The sequence below is a fragment of the Mytilus californianus genome, unplaced genomic scaffold (assembly GCF_021869535.1).
Source record: "Mytilus californianus isolate M0D057914Y unplaced genomic scaffold, xbMytCali1.0.p SCAF_9, whole genome shotgun sequence".
Classification (NCBI taxonomy): Eukaryota; Metazoa; Mollusca; class Bivalvia; order Mytilida; family Mytilidae; genus Mytilus; species Mytilus californianus.
The window spans coordinates 61,209,769-61,226,124 of record NW_026262745.1 but is presented as its reverse complement, the minus strand read 5'-3'; the positions used below and the strand labels follow the sequence as shown (position 1 = coordinate 61,226,124).

At 31.6% G+C, this 16,356-nt stretch overlaps 1 protein-coding gene across 1 annotated transcript in view; it reads left to right on the top strand.

Moving 5' to 3' along the window:
• The window catches only part of LOC127716180 (transient receptor potential cation channel subfamily M member-like 2), a 67,658-nt gene extending 52,839 nt beyond the window's left edge, over positions 1-14,819 (top strand). Inside the window, exons 21-22 of the mRNA XM_052222305.1 lie at positions 11,957-12,086; positions 12,396-14,819. Of these exons, the coding sequence (XP_052078265.1) occupies positions 11,957-12,086; positions 12,396-12,438 (173 nt within the window). The 3' untranslated portion in view covers positions 12,439-14,819. The remainder of the gene's footprint in view (positions 1-11,956; positions 12,087-12,395) is intronic.
• Positions 14,820-16,356: the final 1,537 nt, after the last annotated feature.

The following is a 16,356-nucleotide window of genomic DNA, read 5'->3' as shown; positions in this document are numbered from 1 at the left end:
AAGAAATGTTAAACAATTAAAGAAAAACAATATGCTCGAACAAAAATACCATCCATTTGAAATAACTTTAAACACAGGTAAATGAAAATAATTTTGTTGTTAGGTATACGTGTACAGTACCAATAGAGAAAGGAAATATTATTACAAAATAAATAATTTTGATGTTCGTAGTACGAAGTGAAAATTTATCGTTATACCAAACACTTATCAAAGCTGGTATATAGACCAGATATAACCCTGAATAACATCAAATAACAAAAAAGCAATACAATAAGTATCAACAGGTCAAATAAACAAGAAAGTACTATTTGAGAGTACTCGCAGTTACTGACAGCTAGTTAAAAGCCAAAACAATTAATAATAAAAAATCATGCATCAGAGACTAAAACATGTAAAATCAACTAAAACACATCCCAGGGATTTAGTATTTTAACGTCATGGACAGTCAAAGAAGACATGACTAGTGCAATGCCAAAAATAAATGTATCGACAGACAGTAGGATAGTTAGGAGTTTAACCTCTTTATAGATCTAAACGAACGTGGGTGTGTCTTTACACATCCCACTTGAAAAAAATACAAATTTAGTTATGTTTTAATTTGCTGATGACAAAATCGATATTAGTGCAAATGTAAACTATATTCAAAGATCTAATTACAACATTGGTAAGATAACCTTTACTAATAAGCCTGTTTAAAGGTTCGATGAGTTTACACGGATCACATAGTGATTTCCGCGCTTTAAGTACAATATTACCGTAAAATTTAGGATGTGAAATACCGTTTTTAATCAGTTTTCTACAAGTACAGCCAAATTTACTAATCAAATTTTTGTATCTATGAAAGAACTTAGCAAAAGTTTTACGTAATTTATGGTAACGAAATCCTTGATTTAATAATTTACCAGTGATTCATTGACTACGTTCGTTAAAATCTATGACATCACTACACACACGGGCATAACGAACGAGTTGGGATATATATACACCGTATGATGGAGCCAAAGGAACATCGCCGTCTAAAAAAGGAAAATTAACAATAGGGAATGAAAAATCGTCTCTTTTGTCGTAAATTTTCGTATGGAGTTTTCCTTTAGAGATTGAAATGTCCAAATCCAGAAAAGGACAACTACTGCTGTTTATGTTAGATTTAGTTAAAGTAAGTTCTATTGGGTAAATTTCGGTAGTATATTTAGAGAACTCTGGATTATTTAACGAAAAAATATCATCTAGATAACGGAAGGTATTGTTGAATGTATCAACCAAATGTAACAATGACGTGTCTTTACTGAGTTTGGTCATAAACTGAGATTCATAGCAATACAGGAATAAATCTGCTATTAAAGGGGCGCAGTTAGTGCCCATATGAATACCTACTACCTGTCGATACATTCTATCGCCGAAACGTACATATATGTTGTCCAGGAGAAAATTTAAAGCTTCAATCATATCTTCACATTTCCAGTAAGTGTATCTAGCATACTTTCCTTTTTCGTTACAGAAAAAGGCTTTAAACGAGTTAGAGCAAATAAATTTGTAATGAGATTTTTCAAAAGACCATTTAATTAAATATGAAAACTTTTTCTTGATAAGATTGTGTGGAATGTAGTATAGAGAGTAGAAAAATCATAACTGTCAACAGAATTAAAAGGACCATCAAAAGCATGTATTTTATCTAAAACCTCTGAAGAATTTTTAACACTCCAAAAATAATAATTAATACCATTATTTTCATAAGCTTTATTACAACAAGTTCTTTGATAGTAGTAAGGGAGGTAGTTAGAAGCACTGATAGATTAGTAGTAGAACACTTACTAGATGCGGAGATGAAACGAAATTTCAATGTTTTTTTGTGCAATTTAGGTAACCAGTACATAGTAGGGACTTTCAAATGTTCGGAAGAGGCCTTAAGCTGGGTAGTGGCAGTGATATGCTTGTTTACAATTTGACTCTCTGTGGAGCGTACGGACCTGAATGTAGATGAATTTGTAATTTCGTTTTGGAGAACTTCCGTGAAGTATATGCGTCACACCACCACTACATTATTTGCTGCTTTGTCTGCCGGTACGAACACAAACCGCTTTGCGAGTACTTGGAGTTTATTTTTTATTCTGGAAATGGGAATATCATGGACCCTATTACTAATTTCAGAATTGTTTTCAAAATGAGATATACGAATATTAACAGTATTCATAATTTTATTCAAATAGCTGTCTAGAGATTTTTTATCAGATTTTTCACGTTTTCACCAATTTTTACAGTAGACAGACAGAGCGTCTTTAATGATCTGACGACACTGTTTCCAATCTATTTTAGATGGAGGACGATATTTCGGTCCTTTCTTAAGAAAAGTTATGACCTCACGGTCTTCGACGATGTTGAGGTCTCCTGTAAGGACATGACCATAGGGAACATATCTAAAACTAGATGTTTCACAATCTCAAGTGGAAGGAACATTATTTTCTATATTGACGTCTGATGTAACTGACGTATAATTAAAAATCAAACTTCTGCTGGGTTTTTTATAAGAATACGAAATAATAGGTGGTTCTATATTATCAAAATATGGAGGTATTTGGTTTTGGATGGTAGAGTCATTGAATATACTAGATAAGTTAATAAAATCAATACCTCTGTTTATATATTTTAATTTAAGAAAATGCCGTTTATGATTTTCAGGTTTATCGATACTAGGAAATAGCCTATGATGACAAAAGGCTGTAATAATACGGGTGTATTCATACATTGGGCTAAAAAAAGAAATTGTATCACACTCCAGAAAAATAGCATATAATTTACTTATTGGTATCTGACCCAGTTTGCATAATACTTGATGTCTGCCATTATTTTTTATTATAGATAACAGATCAGCAGTTTAATACGTTGATATCGGTTTTTGCGTTTGCCATGAGACCTTTTATTTCTAAGTCGTTTATCGACAATATTAATGACATCGATTGAAGTTTTAGTTATGTTCCCCTGTCCTAATATTTTGTCATTAAGACCGAGAGGATAAGCTGTTTGAAGTCTTTTAATCCAAAATAATTCGCGAACTTCACGTGATTTTTCAAATTGCTTGTGTGATTCTCCTGATTGTTTCTGAACGGTTTCAAGTGGTTGGAATTTAATAAATTTTAGATTGTGATTATGCTTATCTAAATGTTGATATATCAAACTTTTGAATTTTTTAGGTCTACGAAAGCGGTAAAGGTGTTCTTGATTTCTTTTGTAATACGCTCGTCCCGTCTGTCCCACATATTGAATACCACACTTAGGTTGGGTTCAAGTTACCACATATATAAGGTTTTGAGTTTTTCAGGTAATGTCACAGGAAAAGGAGAGCGAAAAAGCTCTCCCGTTCGCTGTTGACCGTACAATATTTTGTGAAGTTAATCTAAAACAGGTTAGTCACTTTTGGCATTGCACGGGAAAATTTGTGGATATCCACGCGCATTTTTGTTAAACAATCTGGCTGTAGAGGCATTGCAAATACGTTTGTTTAAGCACGTGGATATCCTAGAAGTTGTGTTGTTAATAATTTTCTTTCCATTACGTAAAATCATGATAATTAAATAGGGGTATAGGAAAAATAAAAAAGACCGGAGGTTGTAACAATGAATAAGGATCACAATTACGGAATAGGAAATAATAGGCAAAGCAGTAAAACCAACTTTTCATTACAATTAAAAAACGTTAAAACGTATTCCTTCCATACATTTATGGGTCAAATGGTAGGTGTGAGAGGTGTGGATGAGGAAAATTGTGATCTGAAATACTAGTACAATCCCGAAACACACGCATGTGTATGAAGTCTCAAGTCAGGAACCTTTCACCTAACTCTTAAGTAATGGAATATTCGATTTAAAAAAAAATTGTATAAAAGTGACACCTAACGTCCACGCATTCCAACATCAATCCGAATTCTGATAGCAAAAAATCTAATTCGGAAGACTCGGTATACATACTATTAGTATTTTATTGTAATTATATTACAAAATAATTATCTAATGATGCTAGTATTACTAGACTTGCAATTGCTTTACATCAATCCGCTGTTAAAAAACATGACATTCAACACCCACGAATTCATATCAATTAAATGTCATTAATATAATGATTATTTATTTATGCAAGAGTAATAATACTCTATGGGCTATTTGCCCTTATTTATATAATAAAGTTTGGAACTGCTAACATCAATCAAAAAATTCCAAAAATTCCGAAAATTCACACTAGAATTTTCATCTCTAGAAATAATATTTCTTGATGTTAATATTTTTAAAAAAAAATAGGTTTTCTAATAAAAACATCTTGGATGTGAAAACACACTTTAAACCAACAAATGCTTTCCTTTATCTACATCGTAAAAGCTGTCACAGTCGACCCGTGTATGCAGATTTCATCAAAGTCGAAGTTATCAGATACATAAGAACAACAAATAATGCTGATGATTTACAACATATTTTGTTACAGATCCGATTGAACTTAATAAAAAGAGGATATGAGGAGATTGAAATCGAACAGTACATAAATGAAGCATTATCATGTGATAGATCTAATTTAATCAGAAAAAGGCCAAAAAAACATACAAAGGAAATTCCTTTGGATTGGCAATGAAATTCAATCTATGCATTCACAAATTGAAACATTGCATGAGAAAACATTGGGATTTAATAAAACAGGATGCGGTTTGCAAAGAAATAATTTCAAGCAAACCCATAATCGCTTATAAAAGTTACAAAAATATAGCTGATATATTAACATCGACAAAATTAAAAGAAATTGATATGTGAATCCCTGCATGATGATGGCGCGCCTACAATGCTTAAACCCATTTATAAATGTAATACATTTATCATTAGCATATAATAGAAAAACCGCCGAAACACTACATTAGTGTAGGATTGATGTAAAGAAATCGCAAGTCTAGTAAAACTAGCATCATTAGATCATTATTTCGTAATATAATTACAATAATTAAGATTATCGAAAATTACAGCTAAAGAAAAGTCTTTAGTACCAACATTATTCGATTCCTTGTTATAGAACTTATAAAAAGTTTAAGCACATTTCCAGTTAGCTGTTGCCATAATGTCTTTAATAGAATATCCTGAAGCTAAAGTAGACGCCCCCTAAATGAGTGAGCCTTAAAAATGTTAATATCAATGCCTGCTAAAATTAGAACTGTCTTTAACCATCTGGATAAGGTAGAAGTTTAAACTTTACCAAAATTTGCATAAGAAATAAACAAACTAAATGTCTTCCCCACATCTTTTGTATGCAAAACATAATTAATCATTGTCTTAATAACACAAAGGTCTGGTTTATAAAATCGCTTGAACACCACATTAAGTAGACTCAAACACTAGTAGTTTTCAAAAGTTCCTGTATATGAAAAACTATACTGCCTTGTCTTTGACCAAAAGACATATAATGTAAATCTAGAGCTCATAAAGATTGTGCTCTGGCAGCTGTAGTCAAAGCAACTAAAGACACAAGTTTAAAAGTCAAAGTCGTCAATGTTAAATCCAGCAATGGATATAAAGAACTTTAAAAAGTTGGCACTAAATTCACCTCATAAGTGAAAGAGTATCTAGCTCTTCAATGGCGGAATTAGGTTTAAGCAACCTTTCAACATCTGGTCAACAAAAACAAATTTAGTAACATCAACTCCAAAAAATGATAAAGTATGTTTCAACAAAGACATAGTAGTATTTAACACTGAATATGAAAAATTGCAGTTTTTCAAAAAATTTAAATAATCAATTACATCCTTTTCAGATGGCCATAAGGAATTGGTTTTCCTTTGAACACACCAAATAAAGAATTTTCTCCAAGAATATTTATATTGCTTAATTGAAGATGCATGGTCTACAAGATGCAGTGATAACATCTGCAGATGAATCTGAAAATCCTCTATTTCGAGAAAAAATATGCATAGACAGGTTTTAAAACCTGAGTAAAAACTCTTGGTGCAGAAGCCAATCCAAAACAAAGAACCTGAAATTCATATAAATTTCCTTTCCACATGAATCTCAAATATTTCTTAAAATCATTAATGATACTAATACTAAAATATGCATCTTTGAGATCTATGGATGTTAGAAAATCATCCCTTTGAATTACATCTAAACAAATGATAAATGGTTCTGCTTAAAATGATGATAAGCCACAAGTTTGTTTAATTTTTTCAAACTGATAACAGGCCTTGAAGACCCATCTTTCTTATGAACTAAGAAAATATTGGAAATACAATGATTCTCCAATGATTTTACCTCTTTAATAGCTCCCTTAGCTATCAATTTTTGGACTCCTTCTGAAATTATTTCATCCATACGTAAAGGGTAATGTATTCTAATAAAAAAAAAATAACCCTTGTTTCTCAACATCAAATTCAATTTTATAACCATTTCTTATTGTATCTAATATCCATAGATCATAAGTAATGTTTTCCCATTCATAATAATTAAGTTCTCTCACGTTAACTACTATAGGAATTGGTTGTTTTGGTAGAACCCTCTCTTATAGATGTGACCTCTTTGAGATCCTTGTTCCCTTTTGGGAAACCTCGCCCTCTGCCTCTCAATGATAGGAATTGCCATCCGCCCACTCGACCGACAGAGTATCTGGAGTTTAAAGACTGTTAATTTTCTCTCTCATAACTGTTGGTAGTACTATTATTGTAAGACCTTAAATCTCTTCCAAGGAATCTAGGATGTTCTATAGGAATCTTGATATAATCACCAAGTTCCTTCATTTGCTTCATGCAATCAGAACCAAAAAGTGATGAATCCACCGAAACATCAGAATTCATTGGTTTGAACTTATCATTTAGATAAGGTCTAAGAGTTGAGCCTCTCCTTTGTGTTACACCAGAAATACATGGACTAACAAACAAAAAGAATCTATCAATAAATTCCTTGTATTATCAAGATCTAATGGCTCATTCTTACAACAAAGATTAGTCAACTGAACAATAGGGGTCAACCCCTTAACAAAGTATGTCTGGGTTTCCGGAATCTTTGAGTCCGCAGTGATAGCCTGTCTAGGCAGTGCCGTTCAGATCTCTTTATTTACCCTAGGCATACAAAGAATCTTACAGTTCTCAGGACGAAAGTATTTCTCGTCTATCAACTTGATACTACCATGATTGGATTTTACTGACATGGCAGTCTTAACAGCCTTAGAAAGTCCAGAAGAATATTTAGACCCAGTTTTCTTATCTGTATTTAATTTTGGCAAAATTATGATCAAACTGTTCAACAACAGGATGAGATACTCACTTAGAGGAGTCCTAAAGGCATCTGTAAACCCTAATGCAGGATCAAAAGAAGTATCAGCTGGAGCTGGACTATCACCAGCCCTAGCACAAACTCCAGAAGGAGGTACATGCACTGTATCATCAAAGTAGTCCAGATCAAAATCATGAACTGAATCTTCATTAAAGTTAGCCTCTAAGTCTAATTCTACCAGGTATTTTGACTGTTTCAGAAGAGGGTTTATTCAAACTACCTCTATTTTTCCTATTAAATTCATCATCTTTTATTTTATGAGCAACCAAGAGGTGTTGAAAATCATAGCCATCACCCTCATTAATGTCAACATCATTTTCATCATCTTGCAAAAGCAATACATCTGCATTATAAAATTCAGCCATTGTAATAAAATAATGTGTACCTGTACAGGTAAAACACGTGAAAATTCTGAAGAGTACACACGACTTTCAGGTAAAAAGAAAATACCTTTAAATATCTACATGTTCAACAAACAGGAGTAAATAAATAAAGTAAAAAATGTGCCATACAGCGTAGGCAAAATCTTTAATGAATAAACTTGTCATACATCGTAGACAAGAAATTTTTTATTCATTTCCATTAACTTTGTCATACATCGAAGACAAGAAATTTTTATCTCTAATTAACATCAGCACTTGTCTTTCATCATAAACAAGATACATGTAATTTAACGTTCAACCTTCCTAAATCTTAGATTAACAATGAAATAACTAAAAGGAATTCAAGTGAAGTGTTGTGTTCACTTCACACCCTCTAGAAAAATAAATGACAAAGTTATTATGGAACAGGTGCTTATATACTAGGGTCAAGGTCACTGGCCATCTATGATCTGATGGTTATAGCTTGTTTCTTTAAACAGAGATATTACATGTAAGCTTCATCCCTCACAGAGAAATAAAGTAATTCATTACTTCAGACCGAAAGGCGAAATACGAATAAGAATACTATTAGTATGTATACCGAGTCTTCCGTATAAGATTTTTTGCTATCGGAATTCGGACTGATGTTGAAATGCGTGGATGTTAGGTGTCACTTTTATACAAAGTACATGCAAGTTTATGTCCTCATTGATATGTTTGATGAGTCGATTTAATTTTGCACGGTTGTTTTTCATAATATATAAGTGTGCATTATTATTATTTCTTTTTAGAAAATTGTTTTACTTTGTGAAAGAAAAAAAAATAGTGTTAAAAAGTCTTCTTGCAGTGCTTGGATTGCAATTGATTTTTCTTAACTTTAGTTACGTTTTTCTTCTCAAAAGTGATTCTTAATTTTTTTTTGAACTACTTGTTGTATTTGAAATCGTAAAAAAGATTGTGGAAAAAAAACTGGTTTTGATAAACAATCCTCAACTTTGATATACATATCATTTTGTTATGTTTGCAACGAAACTTATATGTAAAAATGGTATGCTTTTGCGCATTTCTTTTTCAAGGTTAACTGTTTAGCATGTTTGGTGTGTATGTGTACTTGTTTATGATTTAAATATTGTGATAGGAGTAAGACACACAAAATATTGATTAATATTGATACAACCAAAACCATACATGTAAATTATTTCGAGAGATATTCTATGTACATATTAAGGACCCTTAAAATCCTCGCAATATGATTTATTTTGACACAAGGAATTAATTTGGAATGATAAGTTATTTGATCCTTCCTAATTTCATAATCAATTATCTATGTCTATCATACATGAGGTTTTTTTTGGGATTATCGAATATGTCCTATCATCTGTCGTACAACATATCGTAAACATACATTAGGGTAACGAAAAGCTCTGGTGTGTTTATCATCTCCTGGTGTACAAATCAGATTGTAAGAAAATAAAACTATTTATTGCGGTAAAATGAATTGCAATTAAACAATAAAAATTACCAATAACAAATGATAATATTAATGACAATTGATTGCATGATATGATAATTGTAAATAAAAACTATGAAATTACAGCTTAGATGAAGATACATTTCAAATATATAAAGAAAAAAAGGAATCGAACAGATTAAAATTAAACCATTACATTAAGAAATGAAAACTACATGTTATCAATTTCATGCGTCCGAAGCGCTTTTATGAATTTACCTTCTTCAAGATCACTTAAAGCCGAATATTTCAAAGCCAAGTATATGTAAGAACCGTAACATTTGAAAAGCCATATTATCAAAAAGGACATAAAAAAGAAGTTAAGTTAAATGAGAAATATCTTGCGTCTCCTATATAAAGACGGAGTGCGTCAATTACGTTTTTGCCGTAATAAACGTTGCTTATCAATTGCATGCATCCTGAGCGCTATTCTGGATCTACTTTCGTCGATAAGCTTAGGGTAAAAAGTTTGAAATCCAAAGATGTATAAGTACAAGCTAGAACACGTGAATATATTTTTGACCAGCAGGGATTGCTTTCTTTCTATGCAAATACCTGATCATTAATTTTCTTGGATGAAAGATAAAAACCCAATGAATTGCATGCATCCAAAGCGCTCTTCTGGATCTACCTTCGTCGATAAGCTTCGGGTAAAAAGTTTAAAATCAAAGGATGTATAAGCACAAGCTAGAACGCGTGATTAGCTTTTTGACCAGCAGGGATTGCTTTCTTTCTATGCAAATACCTGATCATTAATTTTTTTTGGATGAAAGATAAAAACCCATCGGTTACCCATGATGTTTGAAAACAATGCATTATCATTCTCGTTTGAATTGATTTATATGGAGCCTTTTATATATTGCTATGCCGTATTGTTTTGCTGATTGTTTAAAGCCGTACGATGACATATAGTTTATAAGTTCTATGCCATTTGGTCTCTAATGGAGAGCTGTCTCATTGGCAATCATACCCTATTCTATTACTTTTAAATAACCTAAATTTGTATTCCTGAATTAAGAAATATTCTGCGACAAAACCGCAGAAGAAACATTTTCGATACGGACTTTTACCCCCTGCACGTAATCCAACTAAATCTAGTAAAATATAGGGTACATTCATATATCATTGCAATGTAATCGACCTAAATATACTTGTAATATTTGCCGCTTGTCATTAAACAGCTATAACTCAGGCAATTTGTTTACGAGTTAAAGTCTTACTATGACTCATTGATAACAACAAGTACGAAATAAAATAGACGTGTGTTCTTAAAGATTGGGCAGTACTCAAACGACAATATTGTTATCAATAAACAGAGATAACAAAGATTTGCAAAATTTTACAAGATCAATAAGATCGGAGTAGGTTTAGTGTCCGGTTATGACCGTGGTTTTTTGAGTGAATCGGTTCATTTTTTTTCGAGTGTAGATCGTGTTTTTTCTCGAGTGATAAAACATGCGATAAGGTCAATTCGCTGCTATTTCGTTATTTTGATAGTTTGTTACATTACTACCCATCTTAATTTGAATATTATACATGTTTTGAGCAACAAAGAATCACAATTTTTTTGTATTTAACCAAAAAATTTAGTGTTTAATATTGTCTGGGGTTTTTCGAGAGGAAGAGTGAAACCGTCCGGGTTTTTAAACAAATGCTCCGGGTTTTTTTTTAAAGAAAATATGAATAAGAAAAAATGTATACTTGACTTTAAAAAAATTACTTTTTCTAGTTTATAACTATCATAAAGTGAAGAAAAATATCATATATTCCCAATAAATGGCCAAAACATATTACTACGTTGATGAAAATGAAACTTTTTCTCAATTTAATGCAAATTTTCTGTTCGGAAAACGTTCTACCACAAATTTCCAGTGTTAAATTAGAAATTACTGGATACTTTATAAAACGGTTTTTAGAACATAGTGCAGGGGACTTTATCTGAAATACTAATATACCTTGTATAACCTTGTATATTAAACTCAAGCTTCAATACTACGTCTTGTCAGAAAGGAAGTCTGTTTGTTTACATTTTTTATCAAATTTACCCGAAAAAAGTGGTCACACTCGACCAAAAAAAAAAACGATCGAATCACTCGAAAAACCACGATCCTAGCCGGACACTATACCTACCATGAAGATGTGATATAAGACAGCCACAAATGAGATTCCCAACATGGGACAGGAGCATGAATATGTTGCCGGTAATGAATCTGTGTTGCGTTTCGAAATTGCACTTGTGTTTTCAATTGTTCTGTGTTATGTTATTATTGAGGAACATTTAAGGTAGCACGGTAGTATTTGCATTCCGGAATTTAGGTTGCTCTTTTGTGTACCCTACTTAAGTCAATGTTTCTGAACAGTGTGATTGGACAACAAATACAGTATCAATTGAACATACTTTCATAAACTGAGGGATGAATCAGGTGTAGAAAAATATGAAATAATTTTACATACAGGTGAAATTGAATTTTTTAGAAAAATTTTTAATTTTGTATTCACTGCAGGATAAAAGACATAAAAGCACTAGTGGCCTAAGTTTTTAAAGAGACCAAAAAAACGTAAACAGTCATGATACATGTTCAAATTCATTTCTGAATAGTTAAATGAAAGTACTTCAGTTAACTGTGTATGTAGAATTTTTGCCAGTGTTAAAAGTGGTGAAAATTCTTAAAAGCTATCATTATTCCTTTATGGGCCAGGAAATACTACCGTGCCACCTGCAAAAATAAAAAATATATTTAATTTTCAAATGATATTATAAAATACTGCTACATTTCATATGAATATCATTACAGATGTGAAGAGGACTGTTGCAGAAAATAAAAAGTTAGCTATTGTAGAAAAAGATGCAGTGTACAGTTATTTTAAATCATCCACTTGGTTGAAAATGCATCATGCCAGAAAAAAGGAGGCTGAAAAAACCGGGTATTTTCTGTTGTTTTTAATTACTTCATATTGGCTTTTACATTATTGAGAAAACTGATAAACATTATTCTGTTGATTTCATCTATTTCAAGGTAAACTTAAGAAACAGTGGGTCATTTTATTTTAATGTGACTTTCTAAATTTAAAATGCAGGGTTTTTATAGTCCGAATAAAGGAGAAATGCAGATAGAATGCAAATTCATTTAACTTTATTGGACTTATTGTCAATTGCCAAAGAATAAATTTATCCCGTCTTTTAAGATGTAAGATGAAGGTAGAAAAAAAACGTTTTGCATGTGCTTTTTTCAGGCTTGTTGCTAGTTATGAAGAAGATTCGGATCTACGTGTGTAAGAGCAATTCTAACTTATTGTCGTCTGAAGTAGATATGATACAAATCAAATCTGGCAGGAAAGATGAAGTCTTCAAAACCAACACAATCTAGTGTAGTTATTACTGATATTGATTATATTTCACAGACAATTAATCAAAGATCATTCATAAATTTCTAAATATGCCATGTAGATTTCAGTTGAACATGAATTGATATAAAGACAAAATTGATGTTCAGTAGCTTGTTGACATGAATAATCATAGATATGTTCATATTTATTAATTGATTATTTACAAACTTTAAAATGCTATGGATTTTTTACTTGAGGAATAATAACCTTAGCTGTATTTTGAAAACCTTGAAATGTCGAAAATTGTGGTTCCACAATGCTTTTAAACTTCGTGCTTTATATGGCCTTTTTTGTTTTGTTATCTGATCGTCACCGATGAGTCTTCTGAAGACGAAACGCGCTTCTGACGTACAAAATTATAAGCCTGGAATCTTTAATGAGATAATTAATACTGGTCTTACTGCAAATTCACTATGATATAATTCACATTTGTTTCCAAGTCATTGCTATGGATTCATTATTATTCGTGGGATACCAAATATTTCGGGATTTTTCTTTGAATAACTTGTACTTAGGCGAGGTTAAGTAATTTGTGTAAGATGTTCGGACTCCTTGGTTTTTTCCTACGATACTGGGTAAAATGTTTTGCCGCATAACACCCACTGTCATACAAGTGAGAGGTTTAGCGCTATAAAACGAGGTTCAATCCACCATTTTCTACATTTGAAAATGTCTGTACCAAGTCAGGAATATGACAGTTGTTGTCCATTCGTTTGATGTGTTTTATCATTGATTTTGCCATTTGATTAGGGACTTTCCGTTTTGAATTTTTCTTCGGAGTTCAGTATTTTTGTGATTTTACTTTTCGCTTTTCATATAAGACTTCAATAGCTCATAAAAGCCCAAAATTTAAGCAGATTCTCGATTTCTTTTCTTCATTTTAAGACCAAAATAATACCAATGCAAGTATACGGTAAAAGTCACAGTCAGCCTTTTTCTGCCATCTTTTAAAACTCAAACGTTTTAAAAAAGAGCTCCATAACCTATCAATATCTTTAGTTTATTTTGTTCACTAACTAATACTCTTTCGACTTATAGTATCAATTTTAAATTCTTCATTTTTTTTATGTTCACCTTAGTATATCCTTAAAATGATAACTTGTAATTACTTAGAATATTACTTTAAACTACTAAGAATTATTACCTGGTTTACTGGAAATCCTTGGATTATTTTAAGTTCATCTTAACTTAAAGCTGTCAATTCATGTCATGTTTCTCTTATAAAAACTTTTATGCACTGAGCCTCGACAATATAGATACTTATACATTGTTATAGACCATAAAACCATTATGAATTTAAGTGTTGAATAGCTAGTTTTTTATTTGGTCATTGGAGAAGAAAAATCTGTCAATCTCAATAGGGTTTTATTTCGATTTTGGATAGCTGTGTATAAAAAAAGCAGAAACTCATTTCATGTTTTAATTTTAACAATTCTGAGTTGGTTGAAAGACGAGCAAGTTTAAATACTTTTTAGCAGGCAAAATAGGAAGTGAAAAATGAAGAGTATTGTAAAGGTAGTAATATTATTGGCCACAGTCTTGTGTGCTACATATATTTGAAATAAATAAACTTGTAGCACCAAAGAGTAGATTGGGAATAGCCAATATTGAACGTTACAGCAAATATTAATAAACATGCACTAAACCAAGTAAATATGGAATGATAAATTAAAACTTTTGAATGATATAATATTATAATGAAACAATAACAAATGTACCCTTCTCATTTCATTCAATACATGTTTTTATAAGCCAACGAAGTATATAGACGTTGGCTTGCGTCGTCAGTCAATATACTACTTCAGGTAAAAAATAATCATGTACATGATGTATTGGTAAACACATGTATTGACTTATACATGTTTCTGCTCTTTGGTGGGGTTGTTGTCTCTTTGACACATTTCCAATTTCCGTTCTCAATTTTATTGTATGAAAAGGTTATATTATAGATAATTACTTTGAATCACTTGGGTTCTTATTGTGTATTAATTACATTCACTTTGGTTATCATTGTAAAATATGTGTAGTATAGTATATGTATTACTGATGAATTCTTATAAAAATACTTGTAATTCCATATAATGAATATTTAAACATTATTTGCACTAACAATAATTAACCATTTCTAGGAAGTCCAAAAAAATATACTTGTAGTTACTTATTTTACTAGAAATTACTAAATTATAAATATTGATTGTTCACAATAATCAAAATGTATTACTTGAAATTATAATGAATTACTTGGGAATAAATTACTAGTTTTTACAATTTTTTGGGGTGAAAAATAGCTCAATGAATTAAGAGTGACTTTCAACAGATTAAATAGTCATAAAACTACGTATAAGATTCAGATGTGGAATATTACCTCTGAGGATAGAAACAGGACGATATATAGGTGAAAGACCAGCAGAAAGACTATGCAAATTTTGCACTGCAGACGTGACCAAAACTGAAACTCATTTTTTACTAGACTGTACATTCTATTCTGATATACGAGAACATGTTGATATTTATATTATAACGATAAGAAGTAAATTCAAACTAAAGTTATTTACGATGATACAATTGTGCTAAAACTGCACATATGTAAAGTTTATTCTAGACTTTTGATGTTCTGTTTAGTGTCCTGTTTTAGCAGGTTTTGTAACTTACAGTTGTTTAAGCAATACTGTGTAGGAGAATTTGCATTCAGAAGATGTTTTTGGAAAACAATTGTACGAAAATGGTTCAACAATCATAGCTTCCTACAAATTGTCAATTCCACAGACATAACAATATGATAAACTACGCAGGATGACAAACACCTCTTCTAAGTATGGAATGTTACTTGTAAACGATAAAGTATTATCATGAAAATATGATGACAAATATTCCCACAAATACGAAAGCAGTCTGTCATTGGGAACCAATGTTCAATCTATTAAATCGATAAGGAAAGGACAAATCAGGGTTGCAAACAAAAACTGAGGGAATTGCATAAACTCAAAAAGGGGCGAGACCAGTTGCGCGAATTCATACTCAGTCATAATGTCATTAGGGAGCGTGCGGTAAAACTGCAGATCATATGACTATACTAGTTTCCAAAGATATATGAACAAGAAAACATATTGATGTTGAGTTAAACATCAGCACATGGTACCGGTCAACAAATTCGAGTTAAAGACGGTATAACTTATGTGGTATGAATTTCGGCCAATCTTCGTCATAACTCTGTTGAAGCAGTTATGTGTTAGGAGTACACCCCTGTTAATGATTCTGTATAGTGTGAATATGCACAAGCGTAGCGTATTAACTGGGAAATGTAAACACCATTCGATTGAGCGGAGGGTATGTAAAATTATGAAGTGCGAACTGAATAGGTTTTATATCTAGTCGTCCCTGTAGCTAGGAAAATGTGATGAACATTTTCAACTCTGCTCTTTAATGTAGACGCAGTCATGGTTATCGTCATTATACATCACCTACTCTCCATGATGTCTCTTTCAATAACCTTCTGTCATTCTTCCAGAATCCGTCGGGTAATTAGTCATATGATGATTCTTCACTACTCCTTTTAGACATTTTTTTTCTATACAACTTATGTTTGGGGAACATGCACTGTTACAAATCTTCATGTACACCAATAAAAACTTACAGCTATCATTTATTAGACTGATATTGTCAGTCACAAACTGTTCAGATAGATTCGTATTGGAAAAGATGAAACTTAAAATATATCATTACTAAAACTTTACCAACAACGGTTTCGGTGCTATTAATTTAGGCATTATCCTTCATCATAAATCAGTTTAAAGATCAGTCTCTGTCT